The 26,981-nt window shown below is 28.9% G+C and overlaps 2 protein-coding genes across 10 annotated transcripts; both read right to left on the bottom strand.

Annotated features, from left to right (window-relative positions):
• Nucleotides 1–25,745, bottom strand: LOC145194065 (uncharacterized). 9 transcript variants are annotated; one of them, XM_090068424.1, is made up of 15 exons: nucleotides 25,618–25,745; nucleotides 25,254–25,325; nucleotides 17,588–17,878; nucleotides 17,210–17,364; nucleotides 16,096–16,250; nucleotides 14,990–15,130; nucleotides 14,515–14,604; nucleotides 8,484–8,552; nucleotides 8,174–8,248; nucleotides 5,969–6,082; nucleotides 5,382–5,471; nucleotides 4,099–4,336; nucleotides 3,400–3,653; nucleotides 3,116–3,185; nucleotides 1–552 (listed from the first exon to the last, which is right to left on the bottom strand). In XM_090068424.1, the coding sequence occupies exons 2-15, from the start codon at nucleotides 25,308–25,310 to the stop codon at nucleotides 159–161; spliced, it is 2,193 nt and encodes a 730-aa protein (XP_089924550.1). In that variant the 5' UTR covers nucleotides 25,311–25,325; nucleotides 25,618–25,745; the 3' UTR covers nucleotides 1–158. The 9 variants fall into 9 exon arrangements, 4 of the variants coding, with proteins under 4 accessions (XP_089924550.1, XP_089924551.1, XP_089924549.1 ...); XR_016445511.1 differs by lacking the exon at nucleotides 25,618–25,745 and having other exon boundaries at nucleotides 8,455–8,552; nucleotides 25,254–25,586; XR_016445508.1 differs by lacking the exon at nucleotides 25,618–25,745 and having other exon boundaries at nucleotides 4,099–4,311; nucleotides 25,254–25,416.
• Nucleotides 18,551–20,325, bottom strand: LOC149880975 (uncharacterized). Its single transcript, XM_090068426.1, has 2 exons — nucleotides 19,863–20,325; nucleotides 18,551–19,549 (listed from the first exon to the last, which is right to left on the bottom strand). Exon 2 carries the CDS (start codon nucleotides 19,540–19,542, stop codon nucleotides 19,057–19,059), a length of 486 nt encoding a protein of 161 aa, XP_089924552.1. The 5' UTR covers nucleotides 19,543–19,549; nucleotides 19,863–20,325; the 3' UTR covers nucleotides 18,551–19,056.
• Nucleotides 25,746–26,981: the final 1,236 nt, after the last annotated feature.

Genomic DNA, 26,981 nt, shown 5'->3' with positions numbered 1-26,981 from the left:
TGCTTTTCTAAGTTTCACACAAAAAAATAAGTACACAAAGAATGTTACACTTTCCGTTTGACTTACAATAATTCTTATTTACATTTTTCATTTGTAATACATAAATTTGTCTGAAATTTAAACCTGACGTACAAATTTTATGTACAACTTACAATCTTTTATATGATTGTTTCTTTTCCATTTATTCTGGAACCTTTCCTTGAAGATAAAATTGGTAAAGAGTTTTTTTTGATTGCAACATGTTTCATTGTATTAGCATATATATAAATTCCTAGGAGAGAATTCAAGATACTAAATATCCACTGCAAAGAGTGTCTAAAATCTACAACAGCTAATACACCAAACATCCATGCGAAACTAAAAAGTGTAATGTACGAAAACGTGAACCGGATTCTGGTGAGAAGAATTTTTCTAGACCGGTATTTTTTCATTATTGCTGAATGACTTTGAATTTTGCGAATAATTTTTACAAACAAAATTACGCCCAGAAGTACAGCACAGCTGATTGGAAAGATTGTAAATGCGATAAACATGCTTCCAGTAGCGTAGCAACTAAAAAACAATTAAAGATGGAAACTACATACAAATCATTTACAGAATGTACATTAGCCTATAACCATATTTTGAATCCACTCTAGGAGAAAATTTTGCATTACTTAAAATCTCCTTAAGATCGCCTTATGATCGCTTTATGATCTTAAAAACCTTGTCACTAATAAATCTCTCGTGTTGTAAAAGTAATATTTTAAAATAATCGTATAGAAAAAAGGGGTTAGTAGAAATGTGGAATTGGAATATTAAGAGCTCAAAGCTCTACGAAGGATTTAGAAAAATTTTGCTTTTATTGCAAATAAATTTAAATATATTAAAACTTGTAATCAAAGATAATTAAAAAGTTGGATCTTGGAAATTGACTTGAAAACAAATTACATAAACACTAATCGAGATAGATAATCTTCATTATTAGAGATTATTAAAGAACAAAACTTTAAAAGCCATTTCACTTAGAAATGATACTAAATAAACTTTGCTAAATAAACGTTTGTAAAACATTTTAAACACAATGTAACTGTCAATAACTAAAATTAGAATATGCTTGAGACTCATAGTGTGGGGGAGGTCGGGTAATGCAATCTTTCCCCATTTTGTGCAAAATGCGTCTCTGTTTTTTTAAAATTGCGGCGACGTACAATAAAAAAAAGAATCGCTCGAATACCTTGAAGAATGGTTTTCTGAAATACATATGCTGTTAGATTAGCTTATGAGGGTATTTTAAAAAATAATATGAATGAGGAACTAATTAATTTTCGTTTTTTTACACGTTTTATTTAAAACATTCTTTGGATATTATAAATAACTTATTCTCAGAATACTGTTTTCGCTGAAAACCGGATTTAACTTATTTTACCGCAATTAATGTTCCGAGAACCACAAATAGAATTCTATTTCGCAATCTTTTTCTACACTTAACCGCAAAGTTAACGCACCACTTATACATTTCTATTTATTTTAATTGTCGTCAATATTATCATATATTTTGACAAACATATTAAGAATAGAACACATGAACAAAATTATTTCAATGATAATAATAATTCTGACATTGAGAATGGCGAAAAAAAAAACTTTTACCAAAAATATGGTTCGTTTAACAAAATAAAGTAAAATGATTATTATTGTTATGCACACTAATACAGCTTAAACTGAAACATTTTTTATTTATCAATAACTAGTGTTATCACCTCTTGATGTTATTACAACCTGACAGCGCCGTAGCATCTTTCAATTAGAGATTTAATTGTTTCTTGAGGGATATCTTCGCACATGCGAATAAGACTTTGTCGCAGCTCGTCTAGGCTGTTAGGTGGTGGATGTTGGCTTCTAACACAGTGTCCCATTATGTCCCAAAGAAGCTCTATTGGGTTCATATCTGGACTACAAGCTGGCCACTCCAAAACTTGAATATTAACATTATTTAAGTATTCATTAACAACGTGCCGTATTTGATCTAGCATTATCCTGCATAAGGAATCCATCTCCAATATACGGTGCAAAATGTACCACAAAAGGTTCAAAAATGTCTGTTATGTATCGTTGAGAAGTCAGACGTCCACCATCAAAAATAAAAAACTCTATGCGAACTGTTAAAGATATTCTGCCCCATACCATCATGGAGCCACCTTCATATAAAGTGGTTTCTCGAATGTTATAAGCAAAATATGTTTCATTTGGTCTTCTGTACACTCTTGGGCGGCGATCAGAACTTACAAGGCAAAACCTTGACTCATCTGTAAATAAGACCTGTCCCCAATCATGTATTTCCAAATTCATATGCCTTCTTGCAAAAGCCAGTCTGTTTCTTCGGTGGTCAACAGACAATCTGGGACCAGTAGATACTGCCCGAGGTGGCAAATTTAAAGCATGAAGTCTTCTTCTTATGATATCTTGACTAACAGCAGTTTCATGAACCTCAGCAGGTTGCATTTCGAGACTTCGTGCAAGAGTGAGCCGTTCTCTCAATTTTTGAAGTATTAAAAATTGGTCCTCCACGGAATTGATAGCTCGTCGTCTGTCATGGCCAAGACGACTTGGCCATAATCATTGGTCTCAACAAACATTTGTAGAATTCTACCAACTGTTGTATGAGACACTCCAAATCTTCTACCAAGTTAGTGATTTGTTAATCCTCCATTGGATAAAGTAACAGTAGCAACACATACATCACGACTTAAATTTTGTCTAAAACGCTACATTGCGAACAGACGTGTTACTCAAATGACAGTTATCTTTTCTACTGTTAAAGCAATTTAAAACCAATATATACTTTTCTTTTAGAAGTGAAGCTTAATTACACCAAAACATGCTACTTATAAAAAGCTGCTATAACTTCGAAATTAAATAAGGGAAACGGAATAAAACCTACAAGAGGCGTAACAATAAACATTATCATCTTTGTAATTGATAAATCCGGGAAATGCATAATAATTTTCAAAACAAGTCGGAATTTACAAGTGATGCGTTAATTTTGCGGTTAAGTGTATATATGAAGTATAAATATAGAAAAGGTAATTACTTAATGAAACCTTTTTTTTGTAAATAAAAGAAAAAGAATTACTTGCTATTAAATCCGTTGAACTGAACTTTGGTAAAAGAACTTGTTACTCCAGAAATAATGGCAGAGAAAACTGAAACAACAAACGTTATTCAAGACTTGAAATAGTAGGTTTCAAAGGATAAAAAAAAAAATAGAGATAAATTTAAATACTGCAGAGCTCAAAAATTGAATGGGGTCTTATAACGATGAATAAGAACACAAAGTAAAATTAGAAAATGAGAAAAGAAAAAAATAAAAACATACGAAATCATATGGAACAACTTGATAAAAAAAGTCGTAATTACCCCATGTTGAAACACACATCGTCCAGAAAAATCTGCTACCCTGATAGAGACGAAACACATTTCTATACATGCTGAAAAACTCAACAGACATCCAACCAAAAGTTGTCAATGTAAAATAATGAAGCAACACTGATACAGCGTGACAAACACGTGGTTGGTATGTTTTTTTTATTCCAATGAGAAAAGTTACAACCAAAAACAGCATGGAGAAACATGAATTGATGAAAATCTTCTGAGGAACCTTTCGAACGTTTCTTGAGAAAAAATAAAAGTCAGTTATTTTTAACAAAGTTATAGATAACAATGTACTAAATTACATAGATCACAACATACTTTTTTCTTTCTTTTTGGGGGGTGGGGGTGGGGTTAACATGGTGATAAATGCCACAGATTTTATTTTTGATTCTTCTGTGGTTCTTGAAATTATATTGAATTAGAGAAAAGATTTAAATTTGATAGTAAAAAGTAAAGATTTGATGCCACTAAGATGGTTGCATTGACCTCTACTTTTTAAATAATGGCCTAAATTGCCTAATTTGTTGTGTATAAATTTACATTTTAGCATATATTGTGAAAGAGATTAGAATGTAAAGTCGTGTATAAAAAAAGACTAACAGAAGTCTTAATAACCATCAAAAAGATGAAATATAAACTTTAACATAAATAAACATTTAAAAATACAATTTAAAACTGTTTCACCTAAACACCATATATGTGATTATTGTTAGAAAAATTGAAGCAGCAAAGTTAACGCAACCAACAAAACTAACAATAGACAACTTGGAAGGCGCATAACATTCAGTCAAATTGGTTCCAGGAAGCATGATAAAAACTTCTTTATTGTTACATTTGCATATCACTTTGAATCCTGTGGAGTTGTCGTCAATGACTTCTGAAGTACAGCCAGTGCTACTAGACATAGTGGTAGGTAAAATGTCTAAACATCAATAATGAGCTTCATTTCATTCAATTTTAGGGGACTGTAGGGGCAATGGATACTATTTTTTGATTATAAAACGGTTATTCATATAAACCATCAGCATTTTGTTTTTCCAACAATGATAACAAATAGAAAGTACAAATTTTTACATTTTTTTTTTGATAAACTGAATTTTTGGATGGAATATTTTTCAAGGTAAAACAGCAGAATTTTTGGCGTGGAAAATTTATGAATGCATTGATTTGGTTGGTTTTTTTAAAAAAAAATTAATGCAACAAAAAAAACATTTACAAGCATTTGAAAACTCTTAAAACATTGAAACTTATTTTAAAACATTTTAAAACTGAAACAAATTTTTGAAGGGTACTTTAAAACATGTTTTAAAATAATTTTGAATATTGAACAATATGATCATATCATAGTTGTAAAAACGTTTCTTAGACAAAGCAGTGAAGTTAATTATCTTATTATCTTTGATCATCATATAAAAATGATGTTGGAGTTGAATAACCATAAAAATCTTTTAATATTGTTTTTGGAACTTTAAAAGCTTTTGTTGAAATCAAATATTTAAGACTGCATACAAAGTTACCTTGAGAATGGTTGCTATATAATAAGAAAGAAATAAAACAGGGAGAATAAATCAAATACGACTCCAAGAAGAGAGTATTCTATTTATTTGTTTCTGACTGGCACCTTTGCAATTAGTTTTTACTCTCATGAAGACTGACTAGATTGCAAATGTGCCAACCAGGAATTAGCTGTGCAAAGTCATATAGTTACATCTAACTTAAATGCCATATTAGTAGATTAACATATTTATATTAAAAGCCCAAATAATTCTGTAAACTCTTCCAATTTCAAATTGACACTTGTGGTTTTGTTTTAACAATAAGCATAAATGTTGCTTGTTTTTAAACAAAACAACAAACTCAATATTTCAGAATAAATAGGGTCACTTCTGCTTTAACAAACACTTATTGGGATAAAATCTTATGCAATTTATTGCATCATTCCATCATATCAGAAGAAAAGTACTTACTGCTACTGCCATGGTTTTCCAATGAAGTTGATTGCGACAGTTTCCATAACGAAGCAGAGGTAGGTGAAAAATCCACAGTTGATCTTTTGTCTGTTTAATGAATCAGAAAAATTCAAAATTCAAAAGAGTGTACTCTCAAAAGCTTCAATAAGGTTTTTCTGCAAAAGAGTATGATCTCAAAAACTTTATTTAATATAAAAATCATTTCAGTTTTTGAATTAAAGATAGTTTAACAGTGTTATTTAAAAAAAGCTCATCATTTGAGGAGATAAAATAAGAGATTATGGTAGTTAGTGGTAAATATACAGAATTTGAAATACTTGTAAAACTGTGATTAGAATATATCTATTAAAGATAGCTAAAAAGAATATATATTTACTCTCAACATTTATGTCATGCAAAAAATACTGACAACATTCTGATTTGGAAAAAATTAAAAATTTGAGTAAGTTGATAACATTAGGTTAGAAGCTATATTACTTTCAGAAGGTTTTAATAAACTGACAGTTGTTGAAAAAGTTTTAGCTAATACTAATGGTTTTACAAAAATAAAATACAGACCTTAGAAATAGAGTTTATTTACTTACTGGAGCTATTAAAATATTTTAATGTAGAAGATTCAAATGTAGATAATTCCAATGTAGAGGATTGAGATGGTTGCAATTGTGCAATAGAGGGAGTGAAATCATTGGAAAACAGCCCTAAATCAAATACACTCAGTCAATATTTTGTTTTTTAAAATATTTGTTTTTACACTGTTTGCAGTGAAAACTCTCATAACTCAACCAGTCTATTCTAGAAAACATCAACTCAATGTATTGTTCCCTTAAGTTAACTTGTAAATAAATTTACAGCAACTGGAAATGTTGCCAACAAATCTTGTCAACAAATCCTTTTTTTTTTTTTTTGTTGTAAATTATCAAAACAAAAAACAAATGCAAGGAACTACAAAAGGTCATTTAGAAAATATTTTAATAACATTTTAGTGAAGGTTTTATCTACTGATAATTCGATTTTCTAATGAGATAATGTGGCAATTTATATAGCAAAATAATGGTTTCAAGAAAAAAATATATGTGTTATTGATTGGCCAGCATGAAACTATTGAAATTTTATCCTATTGAAAATTTATAGGTACTATTGGCACAAACCTAATATTGAACTTAGCCAAAGTAATATGATACAAAAACTTAAAACTTTTATGTAGCATGGGGTGAAGATTTTGAAGATTTGTTTGAAAAACCTTATAAAAAGTATAAAAAACTGAATCCTAAAATTAATTAGTGTAAAAGTTATTACACTAATTAATATAATAATTAGTTATAAATAAATAATAAATATTAAAGTAATAATAAAAGTTTTTACATTAATTATTAAAAGCTAAAATAATTAAGAAACTATTATCTAAAACAAAAACTTTCACTTTTGATGAAACTTCTGATGAAACTTTTGATGAAACTTCTGATGAAACTTTTGATGAAACTTTTGATGAAACTTTAGAAACTTTACTTTTTTTTTTTTTTGACATACTTTTATGTTTTATGAAATGAATTTTTTTCAATTAAAATATTTACTTTTTTATTCCTAGTAACTTCTACAATAAACAAAAAATGAAAATATTTCAGGTACAATTTTTATGTACAAAGCTGTAAGTAAAACTGTAGAAATTGGATTTAGTGTGTTATTGTCAAAGTATTAAAAATATTCTTGACTTAGAAATATCTCCAATTCTAAAGTTGTGGCAGCAAATTTGGAAATATATCATTTAATCTAAATATCATAAATTGAGTTTAAGAATAGCAAACAGGGGCCAAAATCCATACAGAAAAGAAATTTTTTTTTGCTATTCAGTGAAATGCAAAAAGATTTCTCCAAAACTACTTTAAACATTCTCTTAAAGAACATTTTCTATTTTCAAAAAGTCAAAACAGTGGCATTCAAAAAATAAACCTTTTGAGATTTTGAAATGAATGTGACATTCAAGAAAAGTAACAGGCCTTGACGCTATTTGGTGTATTTGCAGTTGATGATTTCAGAAATTCTTTGCAACAGATCAATATAAACAGTTTGCAATCTTTGCAGAGTTAGTAATCACACAGTAGTAAAAATCAAAGAATATGTAAACTGATCTTTAGAGTTCACTATCAGAGAACATTTGATTCTTTTTTTAAATACTCATATTGACATGCCTAAAACAACTTTGAAGATCATCATAAAGATAAGAAATGTATAATAAAAAAAATATGAATAATAAAAAATTAAACCATATGATTAATTGTAATTGTAATGAAATGTTTGCTAAAAGGTTACCATTTTGAAGATAATATAAGTCTTCTTCTTCATGAAGAACAAAGTTTAAGTAAGGTAAATGAAAATGTTTTTGTTACTTTGAAAACATGATTATACAAAGATTTGAAATGATCCTACAGCATAACAAAACATAGAGATTTAAGAATGATTCACATAAAACTAAGTAATAATGGCAACTTTCTAGCTTAAATGTGTAAATCGCAAATACATTTCACAACCAAATTTTTTTTTTAAGGAAAAGCTAACAGAGATCATAGACAGCTAGGTATTAATCTTTAGCTTATTTAATCATCTCTAAAGCAGAATCTGTGAAAAATTATTCTTTAGTATTGATAACTTGATCTTAGGTTGAATAATGGCATCATTCAAAAATATCAGACACAATTTGAATGAGAAATATAAAATTTAATGAAAATAAAAAAATAATTTACAACATTTCTTAACTGTTAATCTAAATCAATACATCATAACACAATTCATACCATAATACGAAAATGCAGAAGATTGGAATTGTTGGAGCTGTTTAACAGATGTTGGTCCAATACCAACAACAAAACCTAAATGGAATAAACTCTGTCTAGATTTTTTGTAACAGAAGAATAAAAGAAGAAATGTAGAAACAAAAATAATTGAAAATTGCTTTACCTGTGCATTACCTAATTTTATTTACAAAACATATTATAAAATCATTGCAAAACTGAAATGTACAAAAGGTTATTATAAATTTTTAATAACTCATGGCTTTTTCTATAAAAGTAAATACCCTTAAACAGTTGAAATATATACTGATACCAGAGGTGATCAATAGGTCAATTTTTGATAGGAACAAAGATGTGTTTGGCTGAAGATGTATTGCTGAACCTAAATATAATTTACATACAATCAGTATCACATATGATAATATTGTGGTTATAAAAATATTTTTATAACAAAGTAGTGAAGTTAATTATTTCATTATCTTTGATTATAATATGAAAATGGTTAGATTTGAGAAAAAAATAAGCATAACCAATGAAATCTATTACTTTTGAAACTTTATAAAGTTTTATGGAAATCAAATATTCAAGACTATATACAAATTCGACATGAAAATAGTTGCTACATAATGATTAGGGATGCCACAGTACAAAAAGTTTCAATACAGCTTGATATTCAATACTCTCATTTTGATACAATAGATTTTTTGATACTTTAGCACACTAATTTTATTGTTCTTTTTTTTCCTAAAACATTTTGTTAGTTGTTTGTAAAAAAGAAAAAAAGTTTTGCAGTATCAAAAACAAAGTCACTAGAACAGCATCAAATTTCGATTGGTACACAAAAAGTAAAAAATCTTATATATTTATAATATAAACACATTAATGAAAAAAAAGGCTACATAACTTGTATAAAATACCATTTAAATTGCTTTTATAAAATATCAAAAAATTTAAACTTAATTATTTATTCATGTGATGAAACCTGTACAACTAAATTTGGGTAACTTTACATATATCAATGTTGCATTCTAAAAGTGTTAACTGATTTGCATGTAGGGATGGCAAAATCCCGGACATTCTCAATCCCAGGATTTCAGGATTGAGATATTTATCCATGGGAAATCCCGGGATTAATTAGGAAGCGGAAAAAATTATTGGCGGTGAAGCATGTAAAGAACAAATTTTTAAGTACTCATTAAACACTGAAAAATGATTAATTTATTGATAATACAATTATATTATCAATAATTTAATCATTTTTCATTTTTTAATTAACTAAAATAGTTCATTTACTAATTAACTCAAGTAATTTAAACTATAAAACAATGCATTGAAAAGATAACACAATATAAGTAAAAATGATATGAATATACATGAGTATACATGAATTATATTCATTTTTGAAAGTACCACCTTAAAAAAATGAAAGCGTCAATCATTTCGTCGTTTAACCGCATTCGATTTTTTTAGTATAAAAATCCAACTGCTGAGAATGCTCGTTCAGACTCCACACTTGTTGGCTGTATAGATAGTATATAATCATATGCTTTTTGAAGATGATTACCTTTTGTGGCACCACTTTCAAATATTGACATTTCTCTTTCAATTTAAGAAGTTATACTTTCCACGCTTATAGGTAGTGTTTGTGTTGCTGCCAATGCTTTTTCCATAACTTCATTTAATTCTTCACTAACAGTTTTGATTTTATTTTCACACTCCTTGCTTGTTTAAGTCTCGCTCATTTGAGCATCACTATCACTATTCACGTCTGTTGATGTAATTATATTTACCGAGCTTGGACGCTTTATTAGGTTTATTATAATTTTTTTATTTTGTGCACTTGTATTTGGTACAAAAACATCTGGGATTTTCGATGAAGTAACCTGGTCATTATGAAGATAATAAACTGTGCTGCTTAATGGTGTTCTGCTCTCTTTAATTCGGTGACTCAAAACGGCATACAATTGTTTTCCAATTTCGGATTGTTGTTGTTTTATTTTGGTCAACATAAACTCTAATGCAATGTCAGCTGTATATAATGTTGCGTCTCGTCAACAAAGTGCTTCCATAGTTGCTTTAACGGGAGTCAAAAGTACCACTAAATCTGATATGGTTCAATATTCATTTTTGTTCATCTTAACTGAATTATCAAAATTGGAATCCAATTCTAAATCTAGAAATGTCTTTTTAACACAATATTTTAACTTGTCAAATCTTTCAAGCATAAGCAACAAACTGCTCCATCAGGTTTTGCAATCCATGATTAAATGGATGACCTTTCCAAACTCAGTTTTTACGTACTTTTGTAAATAATTTTCATTTTTTGTTGGGGACCTTTTAAACACTTTTACAGTTTTCCTGACTTTGGTTATAATAGGTCCTATAATTTGATGTTTAATTGTAACCTCGGATGTTTCATTAGTTAACAATGAATCGTTTGAATCTCGAGTACAATCTTCCTCTTCATAAGCATATTCACTATTGTAATCATCATCTTTTTTATCTAAATTTGCAAAAGCAGTGTTCTCATCATCTAAACTTTCATCAACTTTCAAGTGACTGACGTCTTTTTTGTAAAAAACTGAAATAACTGCCAGTTGTAGAGCGTGGGCAAAGCGTAATTGTTGATCAATTTCTTAAATTTTTCCAAGTTTCTTCATAACACTTGGACCATCAGTCGTAATACCAATGATATCTTCCTCAAGGTTTATTTTAAAGTTGTGGAGTCTTTCTTTTAGAAGTGAAACACACTTTTCTGCTAGCATAGACCCTAAAATGCGAATCAAACCTAAGTTCCAATAGCTTTTCAACTCATGTACATTCACATTCATATATCTGCAGTTTCCAAAAGAAGTCCACTCATCAAGTGTTAAGGAAAATTTAAAGCCTCTTGATATCTGATCAATTATTTCCTTTATAACTTGCTTTTTAATCTGCTCGTAGTAGTCTAATACCATTTTTCTGATAGTATTACGCGATTTTGGGACATTTTTTTATCCTCGTGCAACTAACCCGGCTTGTATATCAATGGAATTACATATTGTATTAAATGATATACCATCTTTTGCTGCCATACGCTCCAACACTTCAGATAGATTTTCCTCTTTTTTCGATGTTGCTGAAAAATAGTTTGTGATTTTCGGTTTTTTATTTTGAGGTTCTTCTTCTAAATCTTTTGAATTTGAAGCTCTCGTGGATAAACTTGGTACTTGCGATTGCAATGTTACTTTAAGTTTATGTTTAGAGAGTAAATGGGAATGTGACTTTTTGTTGAACCACCATCAAATTTCACTATCTTTTTGCATGTACTAACTTTGCACATGGCTGTTTCATCAGTTCCTCTTAAGAAATGTCTCCATATCAGATTTGTGCTATTGAATTCAGCGTAGTTCATCATGATATTTACTTAAGTTCAATTTTTTTTAAAGTTCTAAAGTTCTTAAATTATTTCAACTTACGTTTCTTTATCAGATCTATAATTCTAACTGAATTTGTTACTGTGAAAATGATTACCACTTTCAACTTTTCTTAGTTAATATGTTTTTATTCCTGTCATTTTTTATAATTTCAACTATAACTCTTTTTTTGCTTTTTTTATGCTTCGTAATTAAACCAATAATATTGTTTATAAATATTTTAGATTTTTTGTTTTTTATTATTATAAATTGTTAATTAAAACTTATAATATGAAAAAAGCAGATCGAGCTCTTTAATTCTGCGACAATTTGGAATTAAAATGAAGCTGAAAATTCGAAATTAAATTAAATCATTGCAAAGAGAATACAGCTATGAAATAAATATTTTACCAAAGATTAAATTTACTAGACACTTTAAAAATAATTTAATAACTTTATCCCTATTTATCTTTATTTTTCTTTTATTACATTCCCGAAATCCCAGGAAATTTTTGTGAGAAATCCCGGGACTACGGTATCAAAAATTTGCATAGAATCCCGGCAATTCAGGATCCTGGGATCTCGGGATTTCCATCCCTATTTGCATGCTCTGGTTTAATCAATTAGCTCTCTGCACAAATCATATTTCTGCTGTGCTAAAAATTTGCTTTGCTGATACACTACTGGCTAGAATCCCAAGAACTTGTTTTACAACTTTACTTTAGTGGGAACATAACCTACTTTTTTCCCTACCAGATCAATTTTGGATTTTCATCTATTGATATTCTTTCAAGATTTTTAAAATTTTCAACTTTATCTTTATTTAAATTTCCTGATTAGCAAGGAGTAATAGTGCTTTCATTACTAGAATCTATTACCTTGATACTAAATAGTTTGTTAAGTAATGCATTTTTCTTGTTATTTGGTTTAGTGGATCGTGTATCCCTTTTAATAACAGTTTCATTTTCTTTCATTAAAACTTTGCTTTGTTCATCAAAATTATGATCATTTAACTCTTTATCAGAAACAAAAGACAAAATTGTGATTTCATTTCTAGAAGAAACATTGGCTCATCATTCTCTGGCATACAACCATTGAAGAGTTTGTTTATGATAGAGTAAACTATCAAAACATGCTTTGCAAAGTGCATAAACTTTACTATTTCTGTAGCATTATCAATATTTAAATTACATATTCCTTCATTAATCTTAAAACTTGAGAGTGACAAAAATAGAGTTTCTATTTCTAAAGATCTTTCAAGCATTATCTGATGTACTATTCCAATATGTTGTAATATCTTGAATTAATTTATGTTTACTTGTTTTACAAGTTTTTTTCTGGTTTTCTTGAAGCATTCAAGCCCCATTATTGTTTTTATGGAAAAAAGTCACTACTTTTCTAAAACTAACAGAAATCTGGTAAGAGATATCTAATTTGAAAACTATTTGTGATGCTAAATTTAAGCAGAGTCTAAAACATTTGACCTTACGCTTGCACCCAGCTTCTTTACAAGCACCATCCATGTTAGACGTATTGTCAGTAACTGCAACTAGGTCACAATTATTCTAAACATTCCATTTAAATAACCTACCTTTTAAAAACTCACTATAATTAACTGCAGTGTGTTGTTTTTACTGTGGATATGTTTACTGTGGATTTATTTACTGTTGATTTGTTTGAAGCACTTGTAAACTACCATACCTTAACAATCCCATGAGCTGTTATAGTTGTTAACTTTAAAAAAGCATAGAAATTTGTTTTGACAATTTTAAAAAAAAAAATGGTGATCAAAATTTTGAATTGGATTATTTCCTCTTTATCTTTGGATTCAAAAATGGCCAGATACCAAATTTCAGCCAATATCTTCCACTATAACTTGAATTATTCACCACTAAAATATCCATATTGGAGAACATGGCCCAAAAAATGGCAATTTCAATCTAAAGTTCAAAATAGCATATTTTTATAATGATTCAAAATACCAAAACAGTCTTTTATATTAGGTAATTTAACATCACTTCTTTTATCTGAAAAAAACTCAAGCCCATGAGAGTTGGGCAACTCCTGGAACTAGTGAAAGTGTAACCATTGCAAAAAAAAAACGATGATGCTATAAAATTCATCATGGCAGACATGAATAAAAAATATGGCATTTTAGACTAAGATTCAAAACATCATAACTTTTGAACCATTTAGAGTTGGGTGCTCAAATTCATGTTTCATTGATAGGTACCACTGGTTAAAATTTAATGAAAATCTGAGGAAGTGATTACAGCTGTTATAGTAATTTAATCCTGAGCAGCATGGCTTGTCCATGCATCAGCAGTCTTAGCCACAAGTTGAGAAATTTAACTTATTTGCAGCTCAGCTAATTCAAGGTTAAGTTTCTGCAACAAATGAAGATAAAAATTAGTTGTCTGCCCTTAAGGCTTTTCAATATCAAAAGATATTTTGCAAACCATACAATAAAACAAAAAAAAATTCCTAAGCATCTATTTTGAAATTTATTTTAAATAAACAGGGGTAAAAACAAGTCTATCACAGGTGTTAAAAACAACATGCTATTTATCCGCTTGTAGTTTACTTGGTTAACTGACTAGCACCATTGTAATTAGTTTTTACTCTCATGAAGACTGACTAGATTGCAAATATGCCAACCAGGAATTAGCTGTGCAAAGTCATATAGTTACATCTAACTTAAATGCCATGTTAGTAGATTAACATATTTATATTAAAAGCCCAAACAATTCTGTAAACTCTTCTATTTTCAAACTGACACTCGTGGTTTTGTTTTAACAATAAGCATAAATGTTGCTTGTTTTTAAACAAAACAGCAAACTCAATATTTCAGAATCAACAGGGTCACTTCTGCTTTAACAAACACTTCTTGGGATAAAATCTTATGCACTTTATTGCATCATTCCATCATATCAGAAGTAAAGTACTTACTGCTACTGCCATGGTTTTCCAATGATGTTGATTGTGACAGCTTCCATAATGAAGCAGAGGTAGGTGAAAAATCCACAGTTGACCTTTTCTCTATTTAATGAATCAGAAGAATTCAAAATTCAAAAGAGCGTACTCTCAAAAGCTTCAATAATATATAATAAGGCTTTATAATATATAGTGTATAATAAGGTATTATAATATATAGTATATAATAAGGCAATAATAATAAAGTTTTTCTGAAAAAGTGTAATTAAAATAAGCAATTATTTCAATTTTTGTGTAAAAATTGTGTAATTTGCATAATTTTTGTAAGAAACTATAGTAATTAGTGGTAGACTTTAAAATAAAGTTAAGCTTGAGTAAGTTGATAAAAGTAAGACAAAAGCTTGAACAATTCCAGAAGGTCTTAAATAAAACTGACATAAATATAGTTCTTGAATTAAACTGACTTTCAGAACATAAAAATATAGCTTACTGTAGTAACTAACATCTTCCAATGTAGAGTATTCCAATATAAAGTATTCTGATGAAAAGAATTCCAATGAAAAGATTTCCAGTGCAAAAGATTGAGATGGTTGCAACTGTATAGATGGAGTGAAAACATTGGAAAACAACCCTAAATCAAATACACCCAGTCAATATTTATCTTTACACTATTTGAAGTGAAAACTCAACTAGTCTATTTTAAAAAACATCAAGTCAATGGATTGTAAGTCAAATTCAGAGCAACTGGAAATTGCCAAAATAGACCCATAATTACAACTGATAGAAATAACAGAAATATTATTATTCTTTTTGAGGGAGATCCCAGGAAGTGTTACAACCTTAAATTCTTCAATTAAAAAAATGCTTTGGTGCTATCTGTTAAAATGATAAACTATATATTCTTTTTTTATAAAAGGATACATGACAACAAGTATAATAAAATGAAATAGTGGAGATCTATTTAAAAAATGCTAACCTACTTTTCTTTTAAACTTTATTTTTGATTTTTTATCATAAGCAAAAGAAAGTTTTTCCTATTACATATGTATTTTTTTTTTTTAATAAAAAACTGTTTTGCTGGTATTTTATAACTATGTGTTGTGATTCCTGCAACTATTTCTAAAAATTGATTTGAGTTGTAAACTATTATTAGAAATCTTTTTAATTATTGATCCTAAAAGATCTGAAAGAACCAAAGAAGTTTAATTTTTTATAATTTAATAAAGCACAAAAGAGAAGACTGATTTTATATTGGAGCTGTTAACTTAATTTTTAAACATGAGTTTGTATTATAATGAATTTTATAGTTGCTAAAATTATGATTTTTTAATTTAAAAAAAAAATAAACAAGCATAAAAGAATGTAAAATGTATGATTGCATGCTTCTTGTAAATTCCTCTATTATGATAGATTCTACCATTTAGTTATAGTAAGATACATAAAATGAATTTAATAAAAATAAATAATAATAAGCATATAATTGACACATTTTTGTAACAATATTGAAATTAATCAAAAATTAATTTTAAAAAAAAATTTGTAATAAGATAAATATTAAACTTTTTTTTATCATTATGTGTAGTGCGGTCATCTTACTTTGACGACAATTAGTAGAAGGATCCTTCCATCCTTCCCTGCATATAATACTTCCATTTTTATGACATGTATAATGCCCATTTATATCATCATTTTTTTCCTCACATACAGTCTCATTGCATTCAGGAGGTTTGAAGTTTCCATCACAACTTAATCTAAATATAATAGTTTTAGATTTTACAGTATAATAAACAATTTACTGATTACTTTGGTGGTACTTTTAATTTACTAAGATTAAACTTGTTATATTACTTTTGGTAACAAACAATTATTATTTAATAGTAAAATAAAAAGCAGGAAATAGGAACAAAAGCCTTTATATTTTAATTTCAAGAGAATTACAACCTACAAAAATGAACACCAAATGTTTATTGATGCTAAGTTTAAAAAATACTATCTTCATCTAAACATTTTGTCTGTTTTTCAGTCGCTGAAACCTCAAAAGTCACAGGATACCTCTTGAGCTTCAAACTTAAAATCCAGAAAGTTGTGAAGGAATAGTTTAACTCTGCATAAATATTTAAATCTTAACCCTACCAAGTATGTTAGAAAAGTACTTACCAACTTACAAATACCAATTATAAATGTATCTACTTTTTAAATAAAGAGAAAAAAATAAAAGATAAAGATTGTAACCATTTAGATTTAAAGATTGTAACCATTTATACACTATGATCAAAAAAATGGTATTTTTTTTCTTATGATTGCAACAGTAGAAGTGGTGAAGGTTACAATAATGGTATTTATTGTAACCTTCACCACTTCTACTATGGCAATCATAAGAAAAAAAAAATTTGACTACTGCAAAACAGTTTAGTGAGAATACCCATACCATTTTATAACTTAAGCTTGTACATCGCAAGAATGTGTAACAGTGTATATTCAACTTTTTTCAAATTTAATATCTGTTTGCAGTATAATTCTTTGTTATGATATTTAAAAAATGTTGTGAAAGCAAGTTGCTCTTCCTCATTTGTGTTAATTGAAAAATATAGTACTCTTATTTAATTGAGTGAAACATTTCCAGTTATGTCATTTATACTTCCTAACAGATGTTAGACTTATCCAAAATTAATTCATTTAAAAAATACAGATTTAAAATTATTATGCTCACCTTCCATAAAGGATAAGCTTGTTTGGAGATCGAGGGTTTAATCCACCATTTACTTCAAAAACTTTTTCAACACCAACAGAATCAAATGTAAGTGTTGAAGATATATGATTAAATAAGTTATTATCTTTTGAGTAAATAGTTACACCCAAAGTCACCTGAAAAAGATTTATGAAACAGGTTTAAATAATAATAATAATTGTATAAACCTTAAATAGAAAATTAATCAATGAAAAAAATACACTAAAAATACTTAAAGGAAAAAAATAAAACTTATCAAATGAAAATTATGAAAAATCTGTAATAACATTTATCCAACCAAAAGCAACAAAATTTTTAACTAAAACCTTTACAAACTATTTCATACTCAATTTAAATTACCTGTAAAGATGATATTTTAACAATGAGTATATTGGATAAATTGCCAGATATTATCTCGGGAAAAATAGTTGTTCTATTTAAAGTGTCTTCTGGAATGAAATTTGTCTTAAAACAACCTAATAATGAATTTAAGTTTGAGGAAAAGCAGATGTCAAACTTGAAGAAACATTGACTTTTACAAACATCATCAGTTACATCACAACACAAACGGTTATGGTTACGTCCCGTTGAACCAACGGTACTAAATTCTTTTAGACGGATCTCTGCTTTGTATGAAGATGATTCTGAAAACTGAAAGTTTATTACAAACAATTAATACATGCCTTACTTTATGTTTATTCATTAATCTTATAAAGTTTTGATTAAAAAAAGAAAGTATATTTATGAGAAGCTGTGAAGCATGTTGTAGCATGTAAATACATCCTTAAGCATCTCACAGTATAGGGGAGACTTGTACTGAATGGACCACAAAATTAGACTTTTTTATAAATGCGATTAATATTTATTTTGTGAATAACTATGGCAGGTTTTTTACTTTAGAAGACAAGATTCATATCTTAACTAACTATCCTCAAAAGGTGTAAAACATTGAGCAAGTACAACATCATTAAAAAATGTGATAAACATGACCTGTACTAAATTGTTTAATAGTCCATTCAGTACAACTGATTGTACTAAATGGACCGACCTTGTACTGAATGGACCAGCAGTAAATTCGTAATAAATAAAATGTTGAGTTACGCACAGCAATGAGGGTATATTGATGTTCCAATATTGAATGATAATATTGTTATTCTAGTGAAAATTAACGTAAAATGAATCATCATAAACCATGAGTTTTATAGTTTCTTATGCCCAAGGTCTTTTTTTTTTTACACTTTATATGTTAGAAAGTGTTTTTTGATTTAAATCTATTCATCACAAGGGTGATAAATGGGAGCTTAAAAAAAAGAAAAGAGTATGTTGAGACAATCTAGATTTTTCTGACTACGAAAATAATGCAAGTTGAGATAATTATTACAACTTCAGACGAAAATCTCAATCAGGAAGTGAAATTACAATAACCACAAACATATAGGTTTGCTTTATGTGCCCAGCTGGCACACTGTCTGCAACGGTACCACAGTTCATTGTCTTGACCAATTTCTCCACATATTGCACACAAGCCATTAATTGATTTAATTTCTCCACAAATATTTAAATACTTTTCCACATCATTATTATTTCTTTCAACATTGTTATCATTAGTGTTAGCCTCAATATCAAATGTTAAAATTGGAAACTTTAGAGATTTTGAATTTTTAGATTTTTTTCTTGGTTTCCTTGGTTGTTTTCTTTTTAAATTTTTTTGTTTTTCAGAAAAGTTATGTTCTTTTAACTTTCACTGAAGTTGTTGATTTCGGAGAGCTTCTTTGACTGGAGTATCAGTTAGAATGGAAGAAGATTGGAAGTTAGAATGGAAGAAGATATCAGTTAGAATGGAAGAAGATTGCGAGTTTTGTAGCAAGTTTTGGATTACGTTTTGAAAAAACTCTAAACCAATCAACACCAGCACATTTATTTATTTCCCAAGGTTTTGAGCAACCTGGATGTGAATGTGGAAATTTCTTCTCAAGTTTTCGAGCATATTCAAATGTTAGTGCTCTTAGTTTAAGAGGACTTAACCCATATCCCATTTCTGATGAAATTAAGCAATATTGAACCAGTTTTTTTTCTTCTGATACTGAAAACACTTTCATTGAACTGTTACTATATGGAAAACATTGTAATTTATTTAATCCATCTGGTGATTGCTGAGCTTCTTTAATTCTCCTTTTAAGAGTTGAACAATTGAATTTAAATATCTCAGCAGCTTTTCTTTCAGATAAAGTTTTTGCCAAAACGCTCTCAACTGCTTGGATCATATTATTTGGATCCCAACCACCCTTTACTGCTGTTGCTTTCCTATGTCTCATTATGCTTCTGAAACAAACAAAAATGAATAAAAATTGCATATAATTTTATCATAAAAATTACTTTTTTGTGTTATTTTTTATATATAACATATATAAAAGCTTAAATGTAGAATAATATAAATTAAATTGAGTGATACTTTATTCATAACTTTTTATATTACGAAAAAAGTATCAAATTATTGAAGTTATAAAATTACTTCTAGCTACAAAATACACAAAAAATAATTCAACTACAAAAAATTTAATAACTCAAAGTAACATTACACTTTGTATGAAATATAATATTCTTAATGGGAATATGTTAAAATAAAACTCATTACCTTACTGAGTAACTTGTATTCTACTTTTAGATGCCTTCTAATACTGAAGTTTATGATTTGTTTTTTTTTTAGTATATTTTATTAGTCACACTTTCACAACTTGTTTATATTAAAAAAACACCAGTATTTTGTTTTAGTAAGTAACAAACTGAAATGCAATAAATGCTCATATTGGAAAATGGTCTGGTCCATTCAGTACAATCAATGGTGGTTCATTCAGTACACTTATCAATATCCACATGTTACCCATATAATTACAACAATCTGTACCCCAGATAACTTTCCTTCTACTACTATCCGAAGTCCAAAATATATATCCATAATATTATCAATATTAAGAGTTCACTTCTCCTTGAAAAAGCTTTGTTAATTGAAAACTCAGAAAAGTTAAAAAATTACATTTGCCTTGAAAAAACAGAAAACTTCCATAACTACTGCTTTTCTTCGAATAAATTTAACCCAGACATATTGAAGAGACATTACGTAAAGGTGATTTATTTGTGACGACACAAATACATCTAACTGATCTCTAAGTTCTTATTTTTGAAAAGGTCTATTCAGTACAAGGTCCATTCAGTACAAGTCTCCCCTACTTCATGTATATGTATCTTTAGATATTTAGTTTCTATAGATGCAATAACTCATACTGAAAAATAAAACGCTTGTTGTTCTAAAACCTCTTTTATTCTTAAGCAACATGTAACATTTTGCTTTTTGATTGGAAGCACTCCACAATAGCAGAGAGTTTTTTAACTTAGGCTTATGTACAACAGAATCATTGTTACACACTTGGAGTAAAATTTGTTGCAACTGTAAAAAGTAACAACATTTAATTTATAAAGACAGTACAGAATTTACAAAATTGTTTTACAATGTTTTAATTAAGCTAGATACTTCATAATTAAAATTATCATGGGGAGCTTTTTAGCAGAGTTTTTAATTTTCGTGTTTCCTTGACAATCATAAAAAAAATTTTATAAACACGTGGTCAAGTTAAAATTTAGGCCGTTGCTACTTAAAGCGCAATGCGCTCTATGCAGCCATATGCTACTTGGAGCGCAATACTTTGTACGCATGCGCTAATTTTTTTTTTTAAATTTTGTTGATGTTAACCCTATCCCCATCCCCATCCCTATCCCTATCCCTATCCCTATCCCTATCCCTATCCCTATCCCTATCCCTATCCCTATCCCTATCCCTATCCCTATCCCTATCCCTATCCCTATCCCTATCCCTATCCCTATCCCTATCCCTATCCCTATCCCTATCCCTATCCCTATTTCTATCCCTATCCCTATCCCTATCCCTAACCGCCTACCTAACCAGCTTTATTGTGAAATATAAATCGCACAGTTATAATAAAATAATTGCCCATGCGTGTACAATATTGCGCTCTGAGTAGCTTATGGCTATGTAGAGCGCATTGCGCTCTACGAAGACACTTCGTAAAATTTATTCTCGTTAGTCACAATAATTTAATTACGCATATGAGTGAACATGTATTAAACGGGTCATGATGTGTTTTGAGTCACACTTCAAAAAAAAACTAAAAATCGAATTAAAAGTTTAAGTAAAAAAGTACATATAAATAAAGTGTATATAAATATATAGATCATTAGAATAAAGAGTGTTTTCTCCTAACAAGATGAAGTAGTAAAATAGTTTCATTTATTTTCTGTTTTTTCTTAAATAGATAATCTGTCAAAGACAATCCGATAGTGTTATTTTTTGTTTTTATTTGTATTTGGTTTTAGTTCTTATCCTGGGAATACCAAAGTTTTAAAAGAAAAAAAAATATTTAACAATATCTTGTGTTAAAAAAAAGTTCAAACCGAGCAAAATTTTCTATTTTTCACGGCAGTAACAGTATAAATGAAAAATTTAAAAAATAATTTTTTTTTTATTTTTATGGTTAAAAGGGATCATAATTATAACTACTTAATAACTTTAAATTCGTCGAGATAATAACATACGTTTCACAGTTTGAAAATTTTGCCATTATTATCAACAAAAACATCTGGAAAAATCCTTTTGGGTGGTGATAGTACCTGCGAGACCTCACTACAAGAATTTTGAAATCTGGGATTGTTGTCTGTGGGATTTTTTTGATATTTTATAGCTTTTTCGAAAAACCATAAAATATAAAAGTCAGAAATATTGATCGCTGCGCCGCGAGTTCTCTCCAAAACATATGTTTACTTTTGCGCCAAAAATTTTGAATAATTACAGTAAATAATGGTCTCTCATTTTCAGGTTAATTTTAGATAAATAGCAGTTTGCCTAAAATTAACCTGAAAATGAGAGACCATTATTTACTGTAGTGGTTTTAGTTTTCATTGTTAGTGGTGTTTTTGTCTTTGGAGTATTTCACAATGCCTAACACATGTTTGCAGCAAGACAGATTGCGTCATTTCCAAGAATAAGAAGGCTAGAGAACTCTCTGATCCCGCAAAGGAGAAAATTCTTCATTCAACTTCAGAATAGTTCGAATTTTTTGGATGAAAGAGTTCCATTTTGAGTTTGTGTCAATTGATGGTTCTCAAACCATTTCCACACTCTACAGCTTTCATTCAATTTTAACCAAGTTTCTCACGCGTTTGTCAGCGAAGTTGACTTGCCTTAGTTATAAAATTGGTAGGGCTCAAGACAAAGAGCAGCATCTATTAATCAAGCAAGAGAATTTAGTGACTAAATCAAGACAACAGATTCTACAGAATACTGAAAAACGTTGCATTAAATGTTTATCAGTTACGAGTCGAGATCTTTTATATAATTGTTTAGCACAAAGTCTTTCACATTATAGTCTAACACACATCATGAAAATCTAAGGAGGTTGGCTCATGTATGGTTTAAAATACAAAATATGGTTCATATACAGTAAATTATCTGTCTATAAAACAATGAAAAGCTTGGGTCCACACTTAATCATTTCAGCCCCATCCGCTTAGTAGAAGTAAAATTCCACCAAAAGTTTTCTCAATCTGGTCAAAAGCTAAAAGACTATGCCATTGTCAGAAAATCGTTTTCTCTGAAAAACATCAGATTCGGCAAGTGGTTCATTATCAACTTGCAATTGAACCCCCCCCCCCCCCCAGCTATGTACTATTCTCACCTAAAAGAATTTTTACGGGTTAATTTTTTGTTGATGTGTCAAAATTTTCAAACTTTAACGTGCCTTCCGGCTCACTCTTCACATGTTTCTCTGTCTTATTTTCCCAACCGTCAGACATCTATAGCCGTGTTAATAAAATAAAAATAGTGAGTATTTTACTGCAACTAAATGCAAAAACTTGGACAAAGAAAATTTTCCACGTTTGATTAAAAAACTAATTTAATATGGCAAAGTATTCACACGTTTGCATGCAATAACTGGACTTCAACATGCTGGAATTTTCCTATCCAAAAAAGCACCAGAAATCAAGATAAATAAAAGACACACTCTTAATCCACCTTCTGAAGCTGAAATATCATCACAACCTGCACTAGCAATTACACTAGTTACTTCGTCTACATCAATAATGTAATACAGCCAATATTAAATTAAATCACACTACAAAGTTTTTTGCAAAACTAAAACCAAACACGTTAAAAAAAACACACAAAAAAAAAAAAGAACTTAAAAAAACTTTTCGGAACTCTTGATATAGAAGAGAATCTAATTCCAATAAACAAAAGTTGAGAAGAAAATAAGGTTATTAAAAGGTCGCAAAAAAACCAAATAAAGTTACTAAAAAAAGAAAACCATTGTTTAAGATTTGGTGATGAAGGTGATAATCATGATAAGCAAACAAAGAATTTAAATGCGATTAAAAGCAAGAATATGTCAGCATGTGAAAATATTGTGTGGTCACTAGCTTTGTAAAAATCGGCAATGTATTTTTTGGTTGCACAAAGTTGTTTCGACGGTATTTTCCCTTTAACTTTACATGTAATATTCAATGACACATTTGAACCTTGTCTAATGTTAAAACAGACCAGTTTTTTTTCAGTTTTTTAAAATTTAGTTTTAATTATTTTTGTTTAGCTTAAAATTTTCAATTAAAAAAAAAATTTTTTTTTAATATACAGTTTTTAACTTTCTCCATTATTTAAAAAAAATGCAAATACTTTAAAAAAGTTATTGCATTTACTTTATTGTGTGACCAGTTAAGCACAGTCTATCTTTACATCAAAGAAGCGACTGAGGAAGAACACCACAACCTTAACCCCTCAACAATTAAACCTTGCCCTTCCAAACTAAACAGTTGTCAGACCTTAAATCTTATTTCAAATTGTTATTTTTAGTTTACGTAAAAAAAACTAATTGGAATAAGTTTTTTTTTAAATAATTTAGAATAAATATAATAATATATACTTAATTGTTAAATATATGGTTAAAATATCTTTATTAATAAAAAGTACATATCTTTAATAAACTAAGAATAATAAATGGTTATTATTTTAAAGTTGAAGTTGTAATTGACCTCACACTAACATCGTCATTTTTATCTCAATTTGATTATCATACAATTTAAAGTTAGACGAAACAGAAAATAGACTTTCAATATGCTAATATCAAAGACCAGATGAACAGAAACACCTTAACTACATTGAGCAAGTCTCGGTATGACGTAATCTTATGTTTTGTTTATTTATGAACTCTGCTGGTATTGAAATTGGTTTAGTTTCAAATAGATTTTAAGTGGTATTATGCTTTGTTTAAACAGATTTACTTTGTTGAAACAAATACTGCTTATTTTTTAGAAAACATCTCCTAAACACAGAAACACATTTTGTCTTTTAAAAATAAGAACAAATTCACCCATAACACTATTAAATCTTCAAGGCGCTAACAACACGTTTAACGCGGTATATAGCGCAAAAATTAAAAAAATGGATTTGGCCTTGATAAACTCTAAAATCAAAACCCCATTCGCTCGAACCCAAAATATATTCGGATTATGTCAAACGATGATGTTTATTAAATTGATAGCTTTTCAAAATTCTTATACTCGAAGTGAATGTTTTGGCTTTTTTTTATTATTACTATTATTTATTTTTTTTGAACTTACATAAATGTGGTTTTAAATTTTTTATTTCTTTTTGGTCTAAATGTTGGAGGATGTATTGGCTAAATTTAAAGATTTACTTTGAAATTTAGCAATGTAAAAAGAAAAGAAAACAGGATATACAATCTAATTGAACCATGCAAACTGGTAAAACTTTCAAAGAGATCTTTGATTAGTTAAAAAAGCACATTAGAGCATCATCATCCCTTTCACTATGGTTCTAGAGTACAAAATTAATCATCCAATATATTGTGCAAACAAATAAAATCTAATTGGTTTGCAGATTGAATTAAGCTCCAAAATAATCCAATAGCTAAAAAGATAAAAAGAAAAAAAGTATTACCTCAAACAATTGAAGATAGAATATAAGAAATGTTGATGTCACTATTCTTATCTTCATACTCTAACTTTTACTCTAGCAAGCATAAAAATACACAAACAAAATTGTAAAACATAAAATGCAACAAACTAATGCTTTAAATCCTTTTTACATTTATTGACATTTAAATATTGCCTTTAAAAAATGAAGTTTCATCAATGACAGTGGAATGTTTGCTCTCAATAAGGCGGAACCTCGTTGTTTATTTTATTTTAGTTCTTTTTCTTTATCTATGAATATTTTCTTTGCATAATTTACTTCAACTCATTGTTAGTTAAAAAAAAATTATTTTATTTCATTTTTTTAAACATCTAAATTTGGGACTTACAATAATATAAAGATATTATTGGGTCGGTTGATCCATCTTGTAAAAACATCAAACTCGGTTAATACTTAGGAATATATTTTGATTGTGTTCACCAACTTTGAAATCAAAATAAAGCTTGGTTATAAAATAGGATTATTTTTTTGCATTTGAGTATCAAGTATTTTAATACTAATAATTACCCAGAAATCCTTGTTTTAACAGAAGATTTCGACAAAGTAGCACAATTGGAAAAATAAGTCTTTAGTGGTTGACAGCAGAACCTTTTTATTTATATTGAAAAACACAAGCTTACAGAAGCTCATAAGTGCAATTATAATAAGTTCAGTTTAGTCAAGTTTTTTAAAGAAAGCTGCATGCTTTTTTGATATCTACCTTTTTTATCTCAATAGCATAATAAGAACTCAAACTTTGAGAAGAATGTTGTATGGTGGAAATTCTGGAGGCTCCAGTGAATTTAGGAACGCTGTTTGATAAAGTGTTGCTTGAGCATAATCTGGCCCAGTATTAACTGATTTGTAGTCCTGCATACGTCAGGCAGATGAACTTGAATTTCCGAATGGATCTAGTTAACACTGTTATTTTTTGGTACATGAATTGCACTTTCACATAGCCTGCTGGCCATGTGAAAGAGTAATTCTAGTTGTTAAAAAAGTTTCTAGGAAATTGAGATGCCCAGTAGTTTTTTCCGCAGGTCCCTTGCAATCTTCAAGTATCAGAAACATGTTTGAGAGTTGCTTTGCTGAAATATCTCCAGTAAGGTGGACCCTCATGCTTGTCTTTAGGGAAAAACATTTTCACATTTTTCCACAAGATGTTTTTGGGCAGGTTAATCACCAGGTGTAAATCATTGAACAACAGGTAGTGTCTACCTAAAATCTAAACCCACCTCGGTAAAAAACTTTTAGTAAAAAAACAACTTACTATTTTGGGATACTGGTGTAGTAAACAGGTCATAGTCGATGCATAAGCCTCCCTTAATGCTCCCCTTGTAAAAAAAGGGGATTGTCCAAAACTTTAGCAGATCGGATCAACGGTTGAGATCTGTATATCGTATATACACACATTCATCTTGATATTTTTTACATCTACCATTTTTAACAACTTTTACTAAATAAACTTCTCTACTCATTTTTCTTTTATTAAATTCAGGGTAAACTCCTTCCCCTCCCTCCTTCCCCTTCGAGACCTGAACCCTGTTTAGGGTACCACCCTGGGGTCAGCTGATAGCCATTATATGTTAAACCATGTTAAACAACTTTTAAAAAAAAAATCATTTTCCTGTATGCTCCTATGTAAAATCTAGCTTGGTTACCCTCAGGGAGTTGTACCCTGTTTAGAGTACCCCGGATGTCCATTTTTTTAAA

This window comes from Hydra viridissima, unplaced genomic scaffold (genome assembly GCF_058129835.1).
Source record: "Hydra viridissima isolate aposymbiotic clone 2 unplaced genomic scaffold, HvirCarnegie_v1 scaffold_12, whole genome shotgun sequence".
Classification (NCBI taxonomy): Eukaryota; Metazoa; Cnidaria; class Hydrozoa; order Anthoathecata; family Hydridae; genus Hydra; species Hydra viridissima.
This window is presented reverse-complemented; position numbering and strand designations above follow the sequence as displayed.